We start from the raw sequence: 19,627 nt of genomic DNA on the forward strand, positions 1-19,627 counted from the left end.
CGACCGCGGCAGGACTCGAACCTGCAATCTTCTGATCCGAAGTCAGACGCCTTATCCATTAGGCCACGCGGCCGCCCGTTGCAGCGCTCCCTCCCCGCGCCCTACACGTGTCGTGCCGGCAGCTCCGCGGCTGCGCGGGGCGGGGCGTGGGGCGGAAGTTTGTGCCGCGCTGCGTGTCCGGCAGCGCCGTGTTGGGCCGCGGGGGCGAACAACCGACATCCCCCATTCGGGTCCATTCGGGTCCATCCACCCGCCATGCTCCGTCCGTTCCGCCGTGGCTCCGCTCCGCTCCGTTCCTCCTCCCGGCCGCGCTCCGGCTCCTCCTGTCACCACCCGCAGCCCCGCGGTGACGAGCCGGAGCCGTCGGAGCGGAGCGAGCGGCGCGTGAACCCGCTGCGGATCCAGATGTTGTCCCGGAACCTGCACGATCAAATCTTCCGCGGGGCTGCGGTACAACACTCGGAGGCGGCGGTGAGACGCAGCATCGAGCACCTGCAGCGGCACGGCCTGTGGGGCCGGCACGGCTCGGCTCTGCCCGACGTGAGCCTGCGGTTACCCCGCATGTTCGGCAACGACATCGACGAGCATTTCCGCCGCCTGGCTCAGAAGCAGAGTCTGCCGTACCTGGAGGCGGCCGACGAGCTGCTGCGCTGCCGGCTGCCCCCAGCCCCGCACAGCTGGGCCCGGCAGCGGGGATGGACGCGATACGGCCCCGACGGGCGGAGCGAGAACGTGGAGTGTCCGAGGGAGCGAGCCCTGGTGCTGGACGTGGAGGTTTGCGTGTCCGCCGGGCAGTGCCCCACCATGGCCGTGGCGGTGTCACCGCACGCGTGGTGAGCGAGCAGCGCGGTCACGCCTCCCTCCCTAAGACACGGGGAAATGGTTTTAAGTTAAAAGAGGGACGATTTAGGTTGGATGTCAGGGGGAAGTTCTTCACTAGGAGAGTGGTTAGGGCCTGGAACAGGCTGCCCAGGGAGGTTGTGGATGCCCCGTCCTTGGAGGTGTTCAAGACCAGGTTGGACGGGGCCCTGGGCAACCTGATGTAGTAAAGGTGTATGTTTGGTGGCCCTGCCAGGCAGGGGGTTGGAACTACATGATCCTTGAGGTCCCTTCCAACCCGGGTCATTCTGTGATTCATTGATCCCTTCACCCCCATTGCATTGCATTGCGGTGCTGACCGTGTGCCCTGTCCCACAGGTACTCGTGGTGCAGCCGGCGCCTCCTGGAGCAGCGCTACTCGTGGGGACCCCGCCTGGAGCTGCACGACCTCATACCACTGGAGGAAGGGACCGGCCGGCAGCAGGAGGGCGGAGAGAGGGTGGTGGTGGGACACAACGTGGCTTTCGACCGAGCCTTCATCAGGGAGCAGTACTTCATCCAGGTGACTGTGTGTGGCTGCTTTGCTGCCTTGCGTTGCTCGGGGCTGTGCAGAAACATTGTGGGTTCTGACTGCTGTCTCCTTGCAGGGCTCCCAGGTGCGATTCCTGGACACCATGAGCATGCACATGGCCATCTCGGGGCTGACCGGCTTCCAGCGCAGCCTCTGGATGGCTGCGAAACATGGCAAGAGGAAGGGGCTGCAGCAGGTCAGGCAGCACATGAAGAAGACGCGCAGCAAAGCTGAGGGGCCGGCGGTGAGTGTGAAACTGAGCCCCAGCTGCTCAGTGAGGCTTAGGAGTGGTTCTGCTGCATCAGGTGCTGGTGGAATGGAAGGGGATGGGATGAAAAGGATCCAAATGGAATAGGTTAGAATAGAACTGAATGGGTCAGAATGAGGTGAAACAGAGTGAGAAGAAATGGAATGGGATAGGATGGAATGGAATGGAATGTAACAGACTGGGATGGAATAGAATGGAATGGAGTGGGATGGGATGCGATAGGATGGAATAGAAAGAAGCATGTTGGAATGGGGTGGAATAGGATGGTGTGGAATTGAAATGGGGTGCAGTAGAAAGGAATGAGGTGGAAATGGGAATTGAACTGGATGGGATGAGATGGGATATAATAGAATGGAGTAGGATGGAATGGATGGACGTAGGATTGAATGGAATGGAATGGAATGGAATAGAATAGAATGGAATGGAATGGAATGGAATGACCATCCTTTAATGCTTTACCCCCTGCTCCCTTCCCCGTGGGGCTGGGCTCTGCTTCCATTCTCTGCCTGCTGCAGGTCTCTTCGTGGGACTGGGTGCATGTCAGCAGCATCAACAACCTGGCAGATGTGCATGCTCTGTACGTGGGAGGGGAACCGCTGCAGAAGGAGGCACGAGAGCTGTTTGTTAAGGGGACCATGGCTGATGTCAGCAATAACTTCCAGGTATGGGCAGTGAGGCAGGAAACAGCTTTTATTTGGTTGTTTTTTTCCCCTTTGGCGCATGGCTGGTGCTCATTGCAAAGGGTTTGTGTGTATGTGGGGAGCTGTGCTGGGCTCTGTGGCTTCTCCCAGTCCTGGTGCCATCACACTGTGTCCCCAGGAGCTGATGTCATACTGTGCCAGCGACGTCCGGGCTACACATGAGGTGTTCCAGGAGCAGCTGCCGCTCTTCATGGAGAGGTGAGAGGGGCTGGAGGGGGCTGGGTGCAGTCATGAATGCAAGGTGTGCTCACACTGGGTGTAGGTGCTCAAAGGGCAGCTCCGCTCCAGGAGGTGCCCAATTCCCAACCCCTGGCTTTGGGCTCCAGGTGCCCCCACCCCGTGACGTTTGCTGGGATGCTGGAGATGGGGGTGTCCTACCTGCCTGTCAACAGCAACTGGAGGAGGTACCTGGATGATGCTCAGGGCACCTACGAGGAGCTGCAGAAAGAGATGAAGAAGTCCTTGATGAACCTGGCCAACGATGCCTGCCAGCTGCTGCATGAGGACAGGTACGGGGGGAGGCATGGGACCAGGTTGAATGCTGGTTGCAGGGAGAAAGCCACAGTGTGCCCACAGGTACAAGGAGGACCCCTGGCTCTGGGATCTGGAGTGGGACACACAGGAGTTTAAGCAGAAGAAACCCCTGAAGAGGAAGAAGGATCAGAAAATAAACAGTGAAGCCTCCGAGATGGGCTCTGCTCAGGAGTGGCAGGAAGGTGAGTGTGGGGGGATGCTGCGGTGTCTGCAGGGCGCTGGGATGGAGGGATGTACAGCCCTCTGTGCTGTCAGACCCAGGTCCCCCCACTGAGGAGGAGGAGCTGAGACCCCCCGAGAGCCACAGCTGCCTGCAGCGCCTGAAGGAGACGGTCACACTGCAGCCCAAGAGGCTGCAGCACCTCCCCGGCCACCCAGGGTGAGTTGAGGACCACGAGGTTCCCAGTGCCTGCTCCCTGCTCCCTGACCCATGGCCGTGCCCCACAGCTGGTACCGCAAGCTGTGCCCACGGCTGGAGGAGGAGGGCTGGGTGCCGGGGCCCAGCCTCATCAGCCTGCAGATGCGGGTGACCCCAAAGCTGATGCGCCTGGCCTGGGATGGCTTCCCCCTGCACTACTCGGAGAAGCACGGCTGGGGCTACTTGGTGCCAGGGCGGCAGGACAACCTGCCTGCAGCCTCTGCAGAGCCGGAGGGGCCTGTCTGCCCACACAGGTGAGGGAGTGCGGGGTATGGAGTCCATGGCCGGGACATAGAGCTCTGTAAGGGGCTTGGCTGCAGCATTTGGTCACACTCTGTGCCCTGACAGGGCGATTGAGCGGCTGTATCGGCAGCACTGCCTGCAGAGGGGCCAGGAGCAGCCCCCAGAGGAGGCTGGTGTGGAGGATGAGCTGATGGTGCTGGAAGGCAGCAGCATGTGGCAGAAGGTGCGTGGCTGCGGGGTCTGGGGTGAGGAAACACCCCGTAATTGAGGCTGGGAATGGTTATTTCAGCTGCCCTGCTTTGTCACAGGTGGAGGAGCTGAGCCAGCTGGAGCTGGACATGGAGCGGCCAGGCAGGGCAGAGCAGAGCCAGATGCAGGTAAGCAAAGTTCCCTGCAGGATGTGGTGGTTCCCAGCAGAGCAGAGGGAGCACCGTGCCCAGCATCACCTCACGCTGCCACTTGCAGGATGAGGATGGGCTGCCAGAGCTGATGGAGGAGAGCAGCCAGCCCTCGTTCCACCACGGCAACGGCCCCTACAACGATGTCAATGTTCCCGGGTGCTGGTTTTTCAAGCTGCCCCACAAGGTAATTCGGAACCATCCCTGCTCCCTCGTCCCATGGGGTGGTGGCAGAGATATCCCCAGCTGAAGCTGGAGGGTGCACGGGGCTGCGCTGTGTTGAGCCTTGGCATCTCCTTGCTGCTGAAGGACGGCAATGAGAACAATGTGGGGAGCCCCTTCGCCAAGGACTTCCTGTCCCGCATGGAGGATGGCACATTGCGGGCTGCTGTGGGTCGCACCCATGGGACCAGAGCCCTGGAGATCAACAAGATGGTGTCCTTCTGGAGGAACGCTCACAAGAGGGTCAGGTCAGCCTGGTGCTTTGAATCCCTGCGGCTGGGGGCTGTGCTGTTGTGTTGTTGTGTATTCCTCACACCACGTCCCTCAGTTCCCAGGTGGTCGTGTGGCTGAAGAAGGGGGAGCTGCCTCGCGTGGTGACCAGGTGCGGAGTGGGATGGCTGGGCTGGGGGAGCCCATAGGGTCTGCACTCACACTGCATCCATGCAACAGGCACCCGGCCTACAGTGAGGAGGAGGACTATGGGGCCATCCTGCCACAGGTGGTGACCGCAGGCACCATCACCCGTCGGGCTGTGGAACCCACGTGGCTGACAGCCAGCAATGCCCGGGTAGGGCTACGTGCAGGGGGTCAGGCAGAAGGGATTGGGATGTGGGATGTGGTGTAGCATGTGTTTGCTGATCGGGGTGCTGTGTCCTGCAGGCTGACCGTGTGGGCAGTGAGCTGAAGGCCATGGTCCAGGTGCCGCCCGGCTACTCGCTGGTGGGTGCAGATGTGGACTCCCAGGAGCTGTGGATAGCGGCTGTCCTGGGCGAGGCTCACTTTGCTGGGATGCACGGTGAGCAGGGCTGTGTGTTCGGGCACCACGACCCCATCCCTGTGCGGTGTTTGATCCCTCCCTCCCCGCCGCAGGGTGCACGGCCTTCGGCTGGATGACCCTGCAAGGGAAGAAGAGCGACGGGACCGACCTGCACAGCAAAACAGCCGCCACAGTGGGCATCAGCAGGGAGCACGCCAAGGTCTTCAACTACGGGCGCATCTACGGGGCCGGGCAGCCCTTTGCTGAGCGGCTGCTGATGCAGTTCAACCACCGGCTGACTCAGCAGCAGGCACGTGAGAAGGCACAGCAGATGTATGCAGTCACAAAGGGCATCCGGAGGTGGGTGCTGCCTGTGGGGTTAGTCCTGGCTGCCCCCTGGGCACGCGTTACCCTGAGCCGGGTGGTGTTCTACCCCAGGTTTCATCTCAGCGAGGAGGGCGAGTGGCTGGTGAAGGAGCTGGAGCTGGCTGTGGACAGAGCAGAAGATGGTACGGTGTCAGCCCAGGATGTGCAGAAGATCCAGAGAGAAGCCATGAGAAAGTGAGATGCTCTGACCCCAGTGGGTGCTTGTGGTACAGCTTTTCCTGCAGCCCCACTCCCAGACGCACCCCAGTTTGGTCTGGGGGCTCTTCCAGTCTTTTCCAGTGTTAAGGACGTGTCCCACGCTTCCAACAAACCTTCCCTCTGCTCCCATAGGTCCCGAAGGAAGAAGAAGTGGGATGTGGTGGCTCACAGAATGTGGGCTGGAGGCACCGAGTCCGAGATGTTCAACAAGCTGGAGAGCATTGCCCTGTCCGCTTCACCACAGACCCCGGTGCTGGGCTGTCACATCAGTAGGGCTCTGGAGCCTGCAGTGGCTAAAGGGGAGGTGAGATTGTGGCTCCTTGTGCTGCTTGTCTGAAACGGGAACCCTAAATCCAGCCCTTCTTGGGGCCGGGGAGCCACACGGGCACATGGAGCTGCAGAAGAAACACAATGGTGTTGGATCCTGTGCCCCTTTTCTTTGTGTACCATTAAGGAAACCCAACAATACTGCTTCCCCAGCCCCCTCCCTTGTAACAGGAACACTGCTTGGACACTCTCCTAGCATTTCCCTGTGTCTCCTTCCCCAGTTCCTAACCAGCAGGGTGAACTGGGTGGTGCAGAGCTCGGCTGTTGACTACCTGCACCTCATGCTGGTCTCCATGAAGTGGCTCTTTGAGGAATACAACATCAACGGGCGTTTCTGCATCAGCATCCACGACGAGGTGCGTTACCTGGTGCAGGAGCAGGACCGCTACCGGGCAGCGCTGGCCCTGCAGATCACCAACCTGCTCACAAGGTGAGATGTGGGGGGAGGCAGCGAATGGGGGGTGGGCAGGCTGACACAGGGCAGGGTTTCTCTCTGCAGCTCTCGAGTGCAGCTCCTTTATTTGCGGCTCTGATGGCTGTGCACAGAGCGAGCTTTGGCTTCCAGGGATAATCTATTGGCAAGAGGGATGCGACACTGGCTCTATCCTTACTATGGAGGGGCTGTGAGTGCCTCTCTTCCTGTGTGCCTGGAGCCCTCCTGCCATCACACCCCCTGGGCTCCTTTTGCTCTGGCTCCAGCTCAGGCAGCTTTGTGAAATCCCCTTCCCAGTGCTTTATGGTATTTGGTTTTATACAAGAGTTGGCCAAAGCAGAGCTATTTTCTGGCGGGCTGAGGTAAGGATATAGCAAACAGCCTTTCTGTGCCCAGGCAGCGTGCGCAGCAGGAGGAGACGCCCTGATGTTTGTGCCTTTATAGCAGCTATTGCAGGCACAGGGCTTCCTGCTGGGAAAATCCAACATCTGCTCTGCGTGGGAGGATTAGCCAGAAGTGAAGGGCCGGGTTGGTCCTTTCTTCCTAGGAGGCTGAACGTACTGTTACTCTGTTCCTCCCACATCCACTTTGGCAATCCTTGACCCTCCCGCTACCCAGTAGTTACAAAGCACTTTGTCTTCCAGCCGCTGATTGACATGGGTGCAAAGTAATCTGCGACAGCGGCTGCCCGATGTTTTGTGAAGCTGCTTTTGTTCCCAGCCCAACCTGCGGCTGATCAAAGCCCCTGCGTGCAGGAACGGGAGGGCTGGCTGAGCGTGAGAGAAGGTAGCGGGTTTGCTGTAACTTTTAAGCAGCAGTTGGTTTCTTCCATTGAAAGGAAGGGCACGCGGGTCTTTCCCCACCAGAGAGCAAGTGGTGCTTGCAGAGGAAGAGTCACGGCGAGGAGTTTTCGGTCTAAGGTTTCTTTCTAATGGGGTTCTGCTCTTTGGGCCGTGATGTTCCCTGCAGGCACATAACATGTATGACAGAGCTGAGTGTGATGCGCAGCACTGCCCTGCTGGCTCTCTTGTGCTTCCAGGTGTATGTTTGCCTACAAGCTGGGCCTGCAGGATCTGCCGCAGTCCGTGGCTTTCTTCAGCGCTGTGGACATTGACCGGTGCTTGAGGAAGGAGGTGACCATGAACTGTGTGACTCCATCAAATCCAACTGGCATGGAGAAGAAATACGGCATTCCTCGAGGTGAGCAGCGGCTGCTCGAGCTGCATCCCCTGTAACACAGCCTTCCTGTAGTCTTTTAAATACAGCTCTGAAACGAGGTGCCTCTACAGGCCTTGTGTGTTTCGCCCTCCATTCTCAGCCATTCCCAGCCTTCAGTGCTTTCCCTCCTTCCCCCCCTCAGCTCAGCACAGCTGTGTTCAGGGAGCTGCCCACGCTGCAGGATTGAGCCTTAGCACTGCTAAGTGTTACCGTGTTCTCCTCCCTCACTCCCAAGGCTTACACTTGTTCCTATTTGCACTCAGCGTAACCTTCTAACTGCTGCAAACGAAGGTTTAATTGTTGGCTGGGAGCTGCTTTAAATAGCACCTTGTCGATACACAGCAATGTTTTGGCAGTTAAGAACCTCGCTGAACAACATCAGATGCTTCATCCTTAGGCAACCTTTATTAAGAGTTTTACAGGCAAAGTGTGCCCGTGGAAAAAATACCTGGTAGGCTGATAACAAAGCAAATTAAACAAGTGCAATGCATCAGGGTCAGCAGGAGCGTAACACAGCCTGTGCTGCTGGCTCTCCATTGGAAGCTGTCACCTGTCTCCTCAGGAGCAATGCACAGCAACAAGCTTCAAGGGAGAACAGCCCTTGTTTCCTGGTGCTGTTTTCTGCCCTCCCAGCACTGCACAAAACAGAAGTTTGAATCAATTTAAGGCTTTTTGCCCATTTCTTGTTACATGCTCTGTACCAAAAGCAAAGCGGCTGTTGCTCTCTTACTCTGATGCTGTACAGTCTCTAAGTATATACTGCAGAACATAAGGAACTGATTGTCCCATTGCCTTCCAGGAGAAGCACTGGATATATATCAGATAATTGAAATAACCAAAGGGTCACTGGAGAAGAAGTGATAATGTGACAGTGCCAGAATGTGCAAGTTGTCAGAGTGCACACAGGAGAACCTGGCTGCCCTTTCAGAAGCACATACATGGCAGGGACCGATCCTGGCTGCATCTCTTCCTTCTCTTGGTAAGAAAAAGATGTTCCTGAGGAAGATTTTCATAGCAGCACAGCGGAGCGGCAGAGCTTGAATATCTGAATGGGCAGCAGCCAGCTTTAAAACCTGAAACACCTGACAGTCACTGCCTGCAAACCCGTGGGGATGAAGAAAGAAGTCTGGAGTATTTGGCAGGAGACAGAATGAATGGATCAGCTCTGTACATTGCAGTTCTCCAAGACCGAGGTGGGGCTGCCACAGCAAAGGCGCAGTATGAGGAGGTGGCAGCAGTTATAACCACACACTTCATTTTTTTCGCCTTCTTTTCTTTTGGGGTTCCTGGTTTTCATCTGGCTGCTCTGTTGTGCTGGACTGGAGAGAAATAGAGTTAAGAGTATTGAGTGTGAATGTATGTGAGTAGTCCAATGAATGTTTACTTCAAGAAACTAAATGTACAGAACAGGATTTAGCACTCTTTTCTCCTATGCAAAAATGACCTGAAATCTGGGTCTCCTCTAACCCCCTGAAGCTTTCCCCGAGGACCCCATTAATTCATGCTGCAACTCCGAGCCCAGGTTACGAATGGCACAAGACAGGGAGTGTTTGTGCAGTGCTGGATTTCAGCTTGGTGTTTACACTCAGGGAAATACAGAAACACCAATAAACACTTGGACAATCAACAAAGAAAAGTGGTCTGTTTTTTGTCCTGCACAGGTTGTGCTGCCTTCTCCAGCACTGTCTGCTAAAGGATATGAGCCAGCTGGTTCTCAGAGGTAACGGTGGCAGACCTCTGCTTGCTGACACAAACACCAAAGCCTTAAACAGTCTCAGTCATCTAAGACCAGATTGAGAGACAACTGATACACAGACATAAAGATGACTAAAGGTGAAGGGCTGGACCATAGGGGACTTCAGTCCTGTTCACTCCCTCCTGTCAGCTTAGCATTAAAGTGAGGATTAACCCAGCTGAGACAAACTCTTCTATAAAAGCACATTTACCTAAATAGCAGACACCTGACAGCACAAGGGGGGAACCCATCAGTCACAGCAGGTAAATGAGTTCTCACCTGGTTATTGTCTGGTTCATTCTCAGCATCCTCTGTGTTCTGCTCTTGCAGCACACTGTCTAGCATGGATGCGTTGATGCGGAAGTCCCGAGAGGTGCTTAGCTTCATATATTGCATCAAGTTCACCTGCAGCAACCAAAGTGAAACCAGGGGAGAGGGCAGAGCATCACAGCGTAAGAGAAGAGCTTGGAGAAGAGACCTTATTGCAGCCTTCCAGTACTTGAAAGGGATCTTACAGGCAGTGGAAGGAATGACTTTTTACACAGTCCAATAGTGACAGAACAAGGGGAAATGGCTTTAAAAGGGGAGACTGAGGTTAGATGTTAGGAAGACATTTTTTACTAAGAGGGTGGTGAGGCACTGGAAACAGGTTGCTCAGAAAGGGGGACTCCATCCTTAGAGACATTAAAAGCCAGGTTAGATGGGGCCCTGGTCAGCCTGATTGGGTGGTGGCAATCCTGCCCATGGCAGGGGGTTGGAACTAGATGATCTTCAAAGTCCCCTCCAACCTAAGCCATTCTATAACCTTAATGTGCTATTCTGTCTAGTCCTCTGCACTGCACTAGGGTGAAGTCATCACAATAATGATGTAAGACTGAAGCAAGAAGTAGGTGAAAAAGCACCTGCCCCTATGAAATCCAGTAGCCCAGCCTCTTTACAAGAGCCAAGTGCTTGCCAGCTAGATTCTGACTCACACAATACCTCATCTTGGTACATCTCTGAATGCACATCTCTCTCCCATTTAAGAACTGTGCTGGGGGAGGAAAGCTGGAATTAGGAGCTTAAATTTTCTGCTTGCTCAGTACTACCAGTGCCACCTGCTGTCACCCTGATATCAGCAAGCTGGTAGTGGTGGGTGAGGAGCAAAGGCTGAGAGAGGGGTAAGGCCCCTACATCTTCCTAATGTGAGCAGCAATCTGATCTTGTTTTTTCAGGGTGGAATGGCAGTAGCTCTCCACCATGCCATGTTAATACCATTCCACTGAGTTCAGATCACCTCTGCTTTACATTACCTTTGATTTCTTGGAAAGATGGATAAGGAACTTCTCATATTGCTCTATAGCAAAAATCAGGTTTGGGATTGGCTTGGTGTCCCGAAGCACCTTAGCCTGAAACATGGAAAACAGGACAAGAGCCACATTTGAAGTGAACAGCCTTAAGATTCCCTTGTACAGCCATCAGCATCAAGTATCCCAGCTATGGCACAGTGCAGCACCCGTATTTGTGCCAGCAGCTCAGATTCCCCCACAATCCAATGATGGTGTAGCATGACACGAAAAACACAATCATTCCGTTTTATAAACCTATCTTCAGTGGCCTGCCCCACCGAGCCTTGCCAACCTAGTTTGTTACTGGGTTTAAATGGCCTCCCAGAATGGTTCTGCAGCGAGGCTCTTCCAAATTGTGTAGTTTTACAGTCCACAGCCCTGATATACCTGACAGCCTGACAGCCTTGTCTCTGCAAAGGCTCTCCAAGCCTATGTTTGACAGGCAACGAGCTGAGCTATCATTTCATAACTTACACCAAATATAAAATAACCAGGTGATACAAACAAATCAAACTTCACCTGTTTCATCCCTGCGAGCTTTTAGCTTGCATTTAGTAAAGCTTTTTATTTGTTCCATTGTTCTGAAGCTTTTCTCTGAAGTTCAGATTGGAGGAATTAGATTTTTACTTAGAGGCCCAAATACCAATGTGCCACTGCTAAGAAGCCACCAGATCAAATGAGTCTTGAGGTATGGATCTTAAGATTTCAAGCCTAGCCTGTGTTCTGAAAGACTTTAGTCAGTCTCACCATGACTGTGGAGATTGCAGCAGTTTCATCTTCTTTCTTCTTCTTTTTCTTCTCTTCTGCAAAGCTTAAGCTCTCACTATGGATGTTCTGAAGAAAGAAACCAAGAGATAGGGCAAGCAGGGAGCAAAGACCAGCCAAATAAAGCCATGGAAGTCTTTGCTCTGGCCAGCTAACACATGAACTTCATCCAAAAAACCCACATGAACAGAAAAGGGTGTGATTTAAATGAAAAAGAAAAAAAGAGTTCCCCAAACATTCTTCCTCCCCTGCTTTAACAGAAACCAACATGCTTGGTCTCAGCGGTACTGAAATATCTTAAGCTATAGTCATGTCAAGAAGATTAGTAATCTTAAAAGGTGCCTATGCACTGCACCTGATTCACCACTCAGCATCAGATAGACTTAAGTGTGATTTTGCCATGGTTAATTTATGCCTTACCTGTACATAAGTAATGAATGAGTAACACTGTGGGGTCAAATGGGAACCGGAGAGCTTCACCTGCAAAGAAGCAGAGGCTAGGATTACTCCGAGCTCAAGGCAATGAGCCATGTCCTGTAGTGATTTGCTCACACTCACCAGCTTTTCCAGCCTCCCTGGAACTGTATTTGAGGTGCTGCGGCAAGCTTGGATATACTGCAAAGAAAACAGGAGTCAGTCTCTTCTAGATGCCCTGTTCCCATCCTGTAACTTGTGTTTCCAGTCAGGGGCTCAGAGCAGCTCACCCAGTTAACCACTGACCAATCAAGAAAGGAGTGCTGAGAAAGCATGAGGAGATCCCCATGTTCAGAGGGACCAGCTCCCATGTCCTTATCTCCCATCTCCACTGCCCCAGGTCCAGTGTTTCAGGTCTTGGGTGGGAATGAGTGGAAAGGGCAGGACTGCTGAGCACCATGAGAACACTGCTGGCACTGTTCACTGTGGCACATAGTTGCACACTGAAGAATCTAAAAGAGGCACTGGAACCACTCAAAGCCAAGAACAGCCAAAGTCAGCTTGAGAAAAGCTTTTTCTTTATCTCCTCTGCTATAGCTGCTGCTACTGTAGAAAGGTCACGAAAATGAGCGCATGAAAGGCAACAGAAAAAAGACTCATCTTATACAAGAGATCAACAGCCCAGTCCTAAGTGTAGCTGCTGCCAGGGGTCACTGTGAGCTTGCTGTAGCAGACGCGGAAAAAGTTTTTAGATCGCAGGCATTCCACTGCCAGCAGAGCTTCACTCACATGCTTGATGAGGGAGGTGAGGATTGCGTATGTCTTGCTGAGGCTTCTCAGCAGTGAGTCCACACAGCTCCCTGCAGGAAGTGCTGTCTGCACCAGCTCATGAAAAACTGTCAGCAGAGTTCCCAGCTGCAGAATCACACCTTTCTCCAGAGCCTGGGTTTGGTTTGATGCCTGAGTCGAGTCTTCTAGAAGAAAGAGATGAATACCACATGAATGTACGTCTAATGAGCTCAGTTATGCAGGTGGGAGACACAAAAGACCATCTTTTGTCAGGTGTGCATAGCAACAGCATGGCACAGGGAAAATAGTCACTGGAGGAGTTCTGTGACAACTCACTGCCTTACACTGGTGACGCGGAACCAGTTCAAGGGAGAGCTTAAACTACCCTCAAATGACACCACTTCAGAATCCCAAAATAACGTTTTGCTTGTTATCTTCACCTGTCTTTGACAAAGGTGTAACAGTAAGAGTCAGCCACTTCTGTTACCTGATGTGTCTGATCCCAGAATGGTAAGCCTCTTGATAAGCCAGTCTACCTCTTCAAGGACCTTATCTGCCTGCCCCAGAACCAGCAGCTAAAATAGAAACAGCAGTAAGAAGACAAGTTGTTGGGGGGAGTTTGGCACAACAGGGATCTATAAGCCACTTGTACAAGAGTAGCTTCTTGTTTTGTGCACAGTTTTGACTCACGCAAACAGTAGGGGCTGCAGTCTTCACATTCACTATGGCAAAATGGGACCGACTCTCTATTTCTATGTCCTGGTGGAGGGAGAGAAAAATTCTGGTGAGCAAAACTTCAGCTGCTCTCACATATTTTGCTCCAGAGATGAAATCAATTCTGCTGTGACAGCACTAAGTGATGCGAGTTAAGCTGCTGTGGACTCTGCATCTTACCTGATCTATGTCTCCCAGGCAAGCATGGATATCTTGTGCAAGTTCACGCAGCAGACTGACAGGACTCTTGTACAGAACATGGAGACTAAAAAGCAAAGTCAGCAAACCCTTACAGCAAGAGAGATCCTCTGCAGGGAAGAGAAAACAAAACAGGATGTTACTTGATGCAGAATTCCCTTAGCTACTCAGGAACATTGGAAAGTGAGGGAAAGCCTCAGGTTCAGTATGGGTTTAACAGTCTACACTCTCAGAAGTGATACATGGTAGATGATAATTCTAATCAAAATCTTTTAGTTACAACAATGGGCATTGATATAATATTACAAGGGGGAACACAGTGTACTAGAGCCCCCAGCTCATAGCAGAATGGTGACCAGAAGGAATAACAGTATGAAAAAGATATGTCAAGAGAATTGTTTTTGCAGTGTATAAATACAAAATTGAGCAAGAGATCTGAATAACAAGAATAAAAAGCCAAGTGGCCTGCCTCTCTTTTGTTAATATTTATAGAGATGGAGTTTCTTTCCTAATAGCCAGGCTAATAACCACAGTCATGGCAATCTGCCACCAAATGGCACCTGAATGTATCTGCAACAAAGAGGTGAAAACAGGACGCAGAGTATTCAAGAGTCTAATGTCAGTTATGACACATCACATCTGAACATACCCCTCAAAGCTTACATACCTAAAGCATTTTCTTTGCAAATTTTGACTGTCCAAGTAAGGAATTGAAGGAACTGTACAAAGAGAGAAAAGATACGGCTTTGAAACTGAACTGAAAGCACAGAATTAATAAAAACCAAAATAAAACAAACCCGTATCATTCAAGATAATGAATCACACACAGCAAAAAAGAGACCTGCAGAGTCCCCTTCTGGCAGAAGGGCATTCAGCCATACTTATGTTCAGCAAAGAACACTTAACCTACAAGCAAGTGAAAAGCTGAGATCCAGTACAAGGCAATGCGACGTGCTCCTTTGGATGGAGTAACAGCTCCATTTAATCTAAGTTAAGTGATGACACCAGACTTCTGGCACACTTTTAGTGCAGCCTCTAGTCTGTAAAATGGGGGCACCTTTAGTCTTTACTTTCACAAATGCCTCCTGCATGGAATGAGCTAGGCATCGAGCCAGTCTGTTCTGAAGAGCTGTAATTGGACTGGTCACAGATCTGCTGGCCTATTTTGGCTTCATTCCCACATGGAAACAACACCACATCCAGGCTCTACTAGGAGTCCCTGCTCAGGAGAACAAGTGGTTCAGACCCCAGATGCCCAAAGGTAAAATCAGAATATGCAGGAGTGGTGTGGGAAGGCAACTTGTTCTTCACTGTTCTCGCAGGCATTTGACAAGATAATGCTTGACAGCTTATCAAAACTGTAATTTTAACATGGTCTAGTCTGGAAGAGAAAGCAGAACACACACACACATGTCAAAGCTTTCAGATATCAGTCCCATCTGCTGATGTTCTTTCCACACCTCTGGTTACCACACACATCCCCACACCCTGAGAAGGCTGTGAATTACCTGCTGGGAGCCTGGGTCCAGGAGTTTGGACAAAGTGGAGAGAATTGTGATGAGTAACTGTGTTTCCTTGGAGTTGAAGTCATCTTCACCACTACTGAGCTGGTTCACCAGACACCTCTGATCATGAAAAGGAAGGACAGAGCCCATAAGTATGCATGCTTCTTGCAGGGCCATGTTAAGATGCAAACAGCCAGAAGCTTCAGCAAATAAGGGAATTGGAAACATTCAAGAATGACAGAAAAAATTAAAAAAAAAAAAGAAGACTCTTCAAAGAGCATGTGCTGTTCTTTGTTATGAGTGCTTACACAGAGGACCACATTCAATTCAGTCAAGTATGCTTTATGTAGCATTATGGGACCTTACAGCTCTCTAACTACACGTACATTTCAATCCTGCTCTGCACGCTGCCCCATATAAGCTTTCCTTAAGGATCAGAAACTTTTCTGAACAGCCAGTGAGTCAGACCACCAGAGTTGCTACTGCGCACTCGATTCTGTGGTCAAGAAACAGAGAACTAAACAGCATTTGCTGCCAGAATTACCATTGCTTTGGAACACTTGCAGCACACAGTGGTACTTACCTGAAACTGTCGGATCTGGAAGGCAGCTTTCTCTGTGACATTAATATCCGCTTCTTCTGCGTCACCATCAGTAATATCTGGCAGAGACAGAGAGGTGCAGAAAAGAGCTAAATGCCAAGAGCAGAACACAGGATTTATTTCCAAAACTGGGAAGAACTGCAACTGCTCGCAGCTAGGGGAGGAATACAAAACCACAGTGAGCACAAAAACACTAGAGGCAAGTCTTGAATAGAAGAGGGCTATAGTAGGGCTATATCTCACTCCAACTATCCTCTGCTGACAAACTAAGAACAGGTAAACATATCTCTGGAACTAGCTTCTGGAATGAAAATCCAGGGCCACCAAGGGACAAGGACTGGACCCCTCTAGCTATTTATGGATAAAGAGCATACAGGCTAGAGACCAGAATAGAATTGTACCACATGCATACCTAGGGCCTGTAGAAACTGGGGGATCCTAGCAGCATACAGCTGCTGCATGGTGTTGAAGATCCGCAGCAAACCTTCCAAGCACAGCAGGGAAATGCTTTTACCCTTCTTCTTCCCTGACTCTTCAACAGCAGTGGGAATTGAAGTGTACCTCCAAAGCAGAACCCTGTGTGATGGGAGGAGTCAAAATCATGAGGTCCACTAAAGCTAAATGCACAGTGCAAGAGCTAGAACGGGGCTAATCACACACTCTACTCTTAGGTTCATATTTTTAATATAACTAAATGGTAGTTCTTTTTCCTGTAAGAAAGAAGAGGGAAAAGAAATTCACTTGAAAGAAGAATGTGGTTTGATGTGATTAAAATATCCACTGCTTTCTTCCTGCACAGATAAATAACTTAATCCTTCCCACATGCCAGAGGGACCTTCCAATCCCATTTCAAGTCCATCTTTACGGACTCATTTCGTTCACGGTTTTCTGTCTATCTCAGATACTATCCAGACACTGACCACTGGCATCAAATCTGTCAACGACAAAAAGAGCTCATCTCTTGGCAGTTTGAATGTGTGAAATGTCAGCTGTTTCTATAGGGCTTCACATAAATAAAATCAGAAAGGTAAAGTCAGGCAAAGCAAAGTGAACAGCTTTGAAGAAAGTAAAATTGGCTGGCTCAAAGATGTCACTTCTATTTGAGGTAAACATCTTTTTCCTGCTCCCCGAAGTATGTTTCTTCCCTTTTTTGTTCCCACTCCTTTCTTCCCATTAGCTCTCTGCTGTGTAGGTGATCTTATTCTGTTTCAATGTCCAATCATGCAAACATGTACCTTGCATGTAGTCCTAATGGCAGCAACAAAAATAGTTTCTGACCCCCCCAGATGAACTGCTACTTTTTAGAGCTGCTGTCTTCATGTTCCACAGTGACTCACCGTGTGATTTTGCAGAGGTTCTGAAACATCTTCTCAGGGTTTTGTCCATCTGGGCCATCGGTTTGTCCCGTCTCCTCCAGCTGCTGCACCTTCTGTAGTGCCACACTGACAGCATAGCGCAAGAACTCCGTGCTGGAGCGCAGAACTGCCAGGCTCTCCTCGTGGCTTTGGGCATTGTCCCTAAGGATCAAGAGCACTGTCAGGGAATTGAGGATGCACTGAAAAAGCACTCAGATGACTTAACCATCTCTTCACACCGGAGTTCAAACCACATGCAACACGCTACACAGAACAACTCTCTCTACATCTAGTAATTGCTTTCAATTTGCCAATTCAAAATCTAAATATGCATCTACATAAGAAATCACCAGCTAAATCCAGAGTGGAAAAGACCCTTTGAGGACAGAGTTCACCAGCACTTCCAGATACACTAACAGACATGGTTCAAAGTTGATATCTGGCACTGTTTTGGAGAAGACTGGAGCTCAAGCACTGGTATTTGTTGACTAAGAATGGCCTGTAACTGGAAGAACAGAAGCTTTCCAAAATATTACAAGTCATAAGCAAGGTCTGAGAAAGCTTTGTCAGTACCGTGATTTTCACAGCATGGACTATGATGCTGCTCACACAGTACATGATGTACATAAATTAAAACATCTGTACTGTGTGTACAGTGCAGAAGACCAGCCAGCACACAGACACCATGAAAGCAGCTCGTGAGTAGGCTTTAAAGCTACTCCAGCTGTGACAGCTCATCTCACCTGAACAGAGCTGTGAGCAACGTAGACACAAAACCCATAGAAAGGAAGCTCCGTGCAATTTTGTTGCCCAAGGTTGATTTGTTCTTTCCAGCTTTCTCCTTCAAAATCTCTGAGAGTTTGTTGTAACATGTAAACAGGCCCAGGACATCTTCAAATCTGTTCTTACTGCAGTAAAGTAGTAGAAAGCATTAGTAGAGAATATTATATCACACCTCCCACAACACATGGCGTTCAAATGAAAGATGCTCCCAGGGCTCTGTTCACGTCTGTGTCACAAGGCATGTACATTCAGAAAGCATTATTCTAACTCTGTGTTGGGACTGTTATCCTGCACTCTGAAGGCACAGTACAGAAGCACTGCTAGTACTAGAGGGTAAAATTTGATGTTCTACCTGAAATTCCCTGTGCTGAAGTTGTACTCAATCAAGACCTCGCAAATTCCCATCACCTGGATGGCATAGATGTTATTCTTTACACCAACACCAGAAGATGGAGAAAAATCTGCTGATTTATCCTAAGAGGCAAAGGAAATAAGTGAAAGAAATCTTTTCAGAATCTAATGAGAACTCAGTGTCTTCTTCCACTGAGTCAAACTGAAAATCTGATTTACCAGTTCAAAGTCTTCCAGCTCACTCTTGATCATCCGTCGTGTGACAGATTCTAGCATCTCTTCAAAGTTTTGCTCAAATCCCACATCCTCCTCCTCCTCCTCCTCCTCGTCAGCTCCTTTGCACAGATGCACAGTGCTCTTATACCAGGCTAAACAGTGCTGGATGCAGCACAGCAGATGGGCCTGAAGGGTGCAACCAAATCACATTCAGCATTCTAGACAGAGGTCACTGGCAGATAAGGACAGGCTGTTCAACATCACAGGACAGACTGCCACAGAGATGTAAAGAGCCATAGATGCCTTCAAAGGTTCACGTCACTTTCAAGGATATGTTTAATTCCCAAAAGAAGCTTTCTGTAATCCTACACAGTTACCCATTTCCAGCTTCAGACAACACTGTCTGCAGGAGCCTGTCTATACAGGATGCACAGGTTTATCTTCCACTGCTCCTGCAACCCAGGTACTCTAACAGCTGAAGGAGACAGAAAGGGAATTGCCGAAAGGGCCCTCACTCAAGATGAAGTGTGTGCTCCCTTCTCTAGATGTGCTACTGGAGCACTGCATGGGAGCTTCCTTAGGGGAAAACAAAGGAGTGAATTTGATTTTGTTCCCTTGGAAATCCTGCGAATTGAGATCTCATCTGCAACATTATCAAAAGAGCAAGATCAAGGTCAGACTCTTCCCTCCACTACACACACTGCACAATTATTTCATGTGGAATTATGTTCAAAGAGGAAAAGTAACAGGGTGAGCTCAACAGAGGATAACAAAACTACGGTGTCAGTGCATTTTTCACACAGGTACCCCAACCTACTTTGATAGTGGAGTTCTAATATATAGCCTCAGACAAGAGTAACATGCCCAGCTCTATGTCATTAAAAGAACTGCTCCAAGCTAGAAGAGGTTGAAGAAGCACAAGTTATTCAGCTCATGTAGTAGCACAACTAAATTCCTACGAAACAGAAGATCTTGAGGTTGTGGCCACCCAATACAGCTCTTACCAGTGGTTCTTGCAAAAAGATTTGATCTCCTTGAGCCATTATACATCCCTCAAGTTTCAGTGGAGGCAGGAGATCTGGCTGGGGCAAGTAGTATTGCTTTATCTGACACAAAAAACAAGGAATAAAAATAACCAGTTCCTTAGTAACTGAGCCTCTTGAGTTGTTTGAATACAGAACACAATCATCTTTGTGCTCAATCCTACAAGGGGAAAACAAGCACTGTGATAATGGGACCATATATGTAACTCAGCCACATAATCTGCTCTATTAGTAATTAAAATTCTTTCTTCAGGTGCTCATGCACCTCTCAGCCGCAAGGCCAGGTCACTGCACTGAAATAAACCTACCTGATCACTTGTACTGTTTCAATGTGCA

General features: G+C 50.4%; 2 protein-coding genes and 1 non-coding gene across 5 annotated transcripts in view; 1 reads left to right on the forward strand and 2 right to left on the reverse strand.

Moving 5' to 3' along the window:
* Positions 1 to 73, reverse strand: TRNAR-UCG. The gene has a single exon. It is a non-coding gene; the product is annotated as a tRNA-Arg (tRNA).
* A 64-nt stretch (positions 74 to 137) lies between these two features.
* POLG (DNA polymerase gamma, catalytic subunit) lies at positions 138 to 8,901 on the forward strand. The gene is made up of 22 exons (XM_015873094.2): positions 138 to 833; positions 1,198 to 1,381; positions 1,467 to 1,634; positions 2,174 to 2,320; positions 2,478 to 2,557; positions 2,686 to 2,868; positions 2,936 to 3,075; positions 3,149 to 3,272; positions 3,341 to 3,565; positions 3,660 to 3,777; positions 3,863 to 3,931; positions 4,020 to 4,139; positions 4,262 to 4,422; positions 4,503 to 4,556; positions 4,625 to 4,742; positions 4,835 to 4,970; positions 5,045 to 5,291; positions 5,370 to 5,492; positions 5,649 to 5,820; positions 6,065 to 6,273; positions 7,316 to 7,476; positions 8,294 to 8,901. Exons 1-22 carry the CDS (start codon positions 256 to 258, stop codon positions 8,353 to 8,355), a joined length of 3,579 nt encoding a protein of 1,192 aa, XP_015728580.1. The 5' UTR covers positions 138 to 255; the 3' UTR covers positions 8,356 to 8,901.
* FANCI (FA complementation group I) overlaps positions 7,876 to 19,627 on the reverse strand; it is a 24,062-nt gene continuing 12,310 nt past the window's right edge. For 2 of the 3 annotated variants that reach the window (XM_015873090.2, XM_015873092.2), the window contains 19 exons: positions 19,253 to 19,354; positions 18,252 to 18,434; positions 18,034 to 18,155; positions 17,642 to 17,806; positions 16,881 to 17,060; positions 15,956 to 16,119; positions 15,526 to 15,602; positions 14,946 to 15,062; positions 14,105 to 14,156; positions 13,420 to 13,547; positions 13,216 to 13,284; positions 13,013 to 13,100; positions 12,526 to 12,710; positions 11,881 to 11,937; positions 11,743 to 11,802; positions 11,305 to 11,391; positions 10,522 to 10,617; positions 9,509 to 9,634; positions 7,876 to 8,813 (listed from right to left, as the gene is read on the reverse strand). In XM_015873090.2, coding sequence (XP_015728576.1) covers positions 8,748 to 8,813; positions 9,509 to 9,634; positions 10,522 to 10,617; positions 11,305 to 11,391; positions 11,743 to 11,802; positions 11,881 to 11,937; positions 12,526 to 12,710; positions 13,013 to 13,100; positions 13,216 to 13,284; positions 13,420 to 13,547; positions 14,105 to 14,156; positions 14,946 to 15,062; positions 15,526 to 15,602; positions 15,956 to 16,119; positions 16,881 to 17,060; positions 17,642 to 17,806; positions 18,034 to 18,155; positions 18,252 to 18,434; positions 19,253 to 19,354 — 2,124 coding nt within the window. In that variant the 3' untranslated portion in view covers positions 7,876 to 8,747. The remainder of the gene's footprint in view (positions 8,814 to 9,508; positions 9,635 to 10,521; positions 10,618 to 11,304; positions 11,392 to 11,742; positions 11,803 to 11,880; positions 11,938 to 12,525; positions 12,711 to 13,012; positions 13,101 to 13,215; positions 13,285 to 13,419; positions 13,548 to 14,104; positions 14,157 to 14,945; positions 15,063 to 15,525; positions 15,603 to 15,955; positions 16,120 to 16,880; positions 17,061 to 17,641; positions 17,807 to 18,033; positions 18,156 to 18,251; positions 18,435 to 19,252; positions 19,355 to 19,627) is intronic. The other variant, XM_015873091.2, reaches the window with a different exon arrangement.

This window comes from Coturnix japonica, chromosome 10 (assembly GCF_001577835.2).
Source record: "Coturnix japonica isolate 7356 chromosome 10, Coturnix japonica 2.1, whole genome shotgun sequence".
In the NCBI taxonomy this organism is placed as follows: Eukaryota; Metazoa; Chordata; class Aves; order Galliformes; family Phasianidae; genus Coturnix; species Coturnix japonica.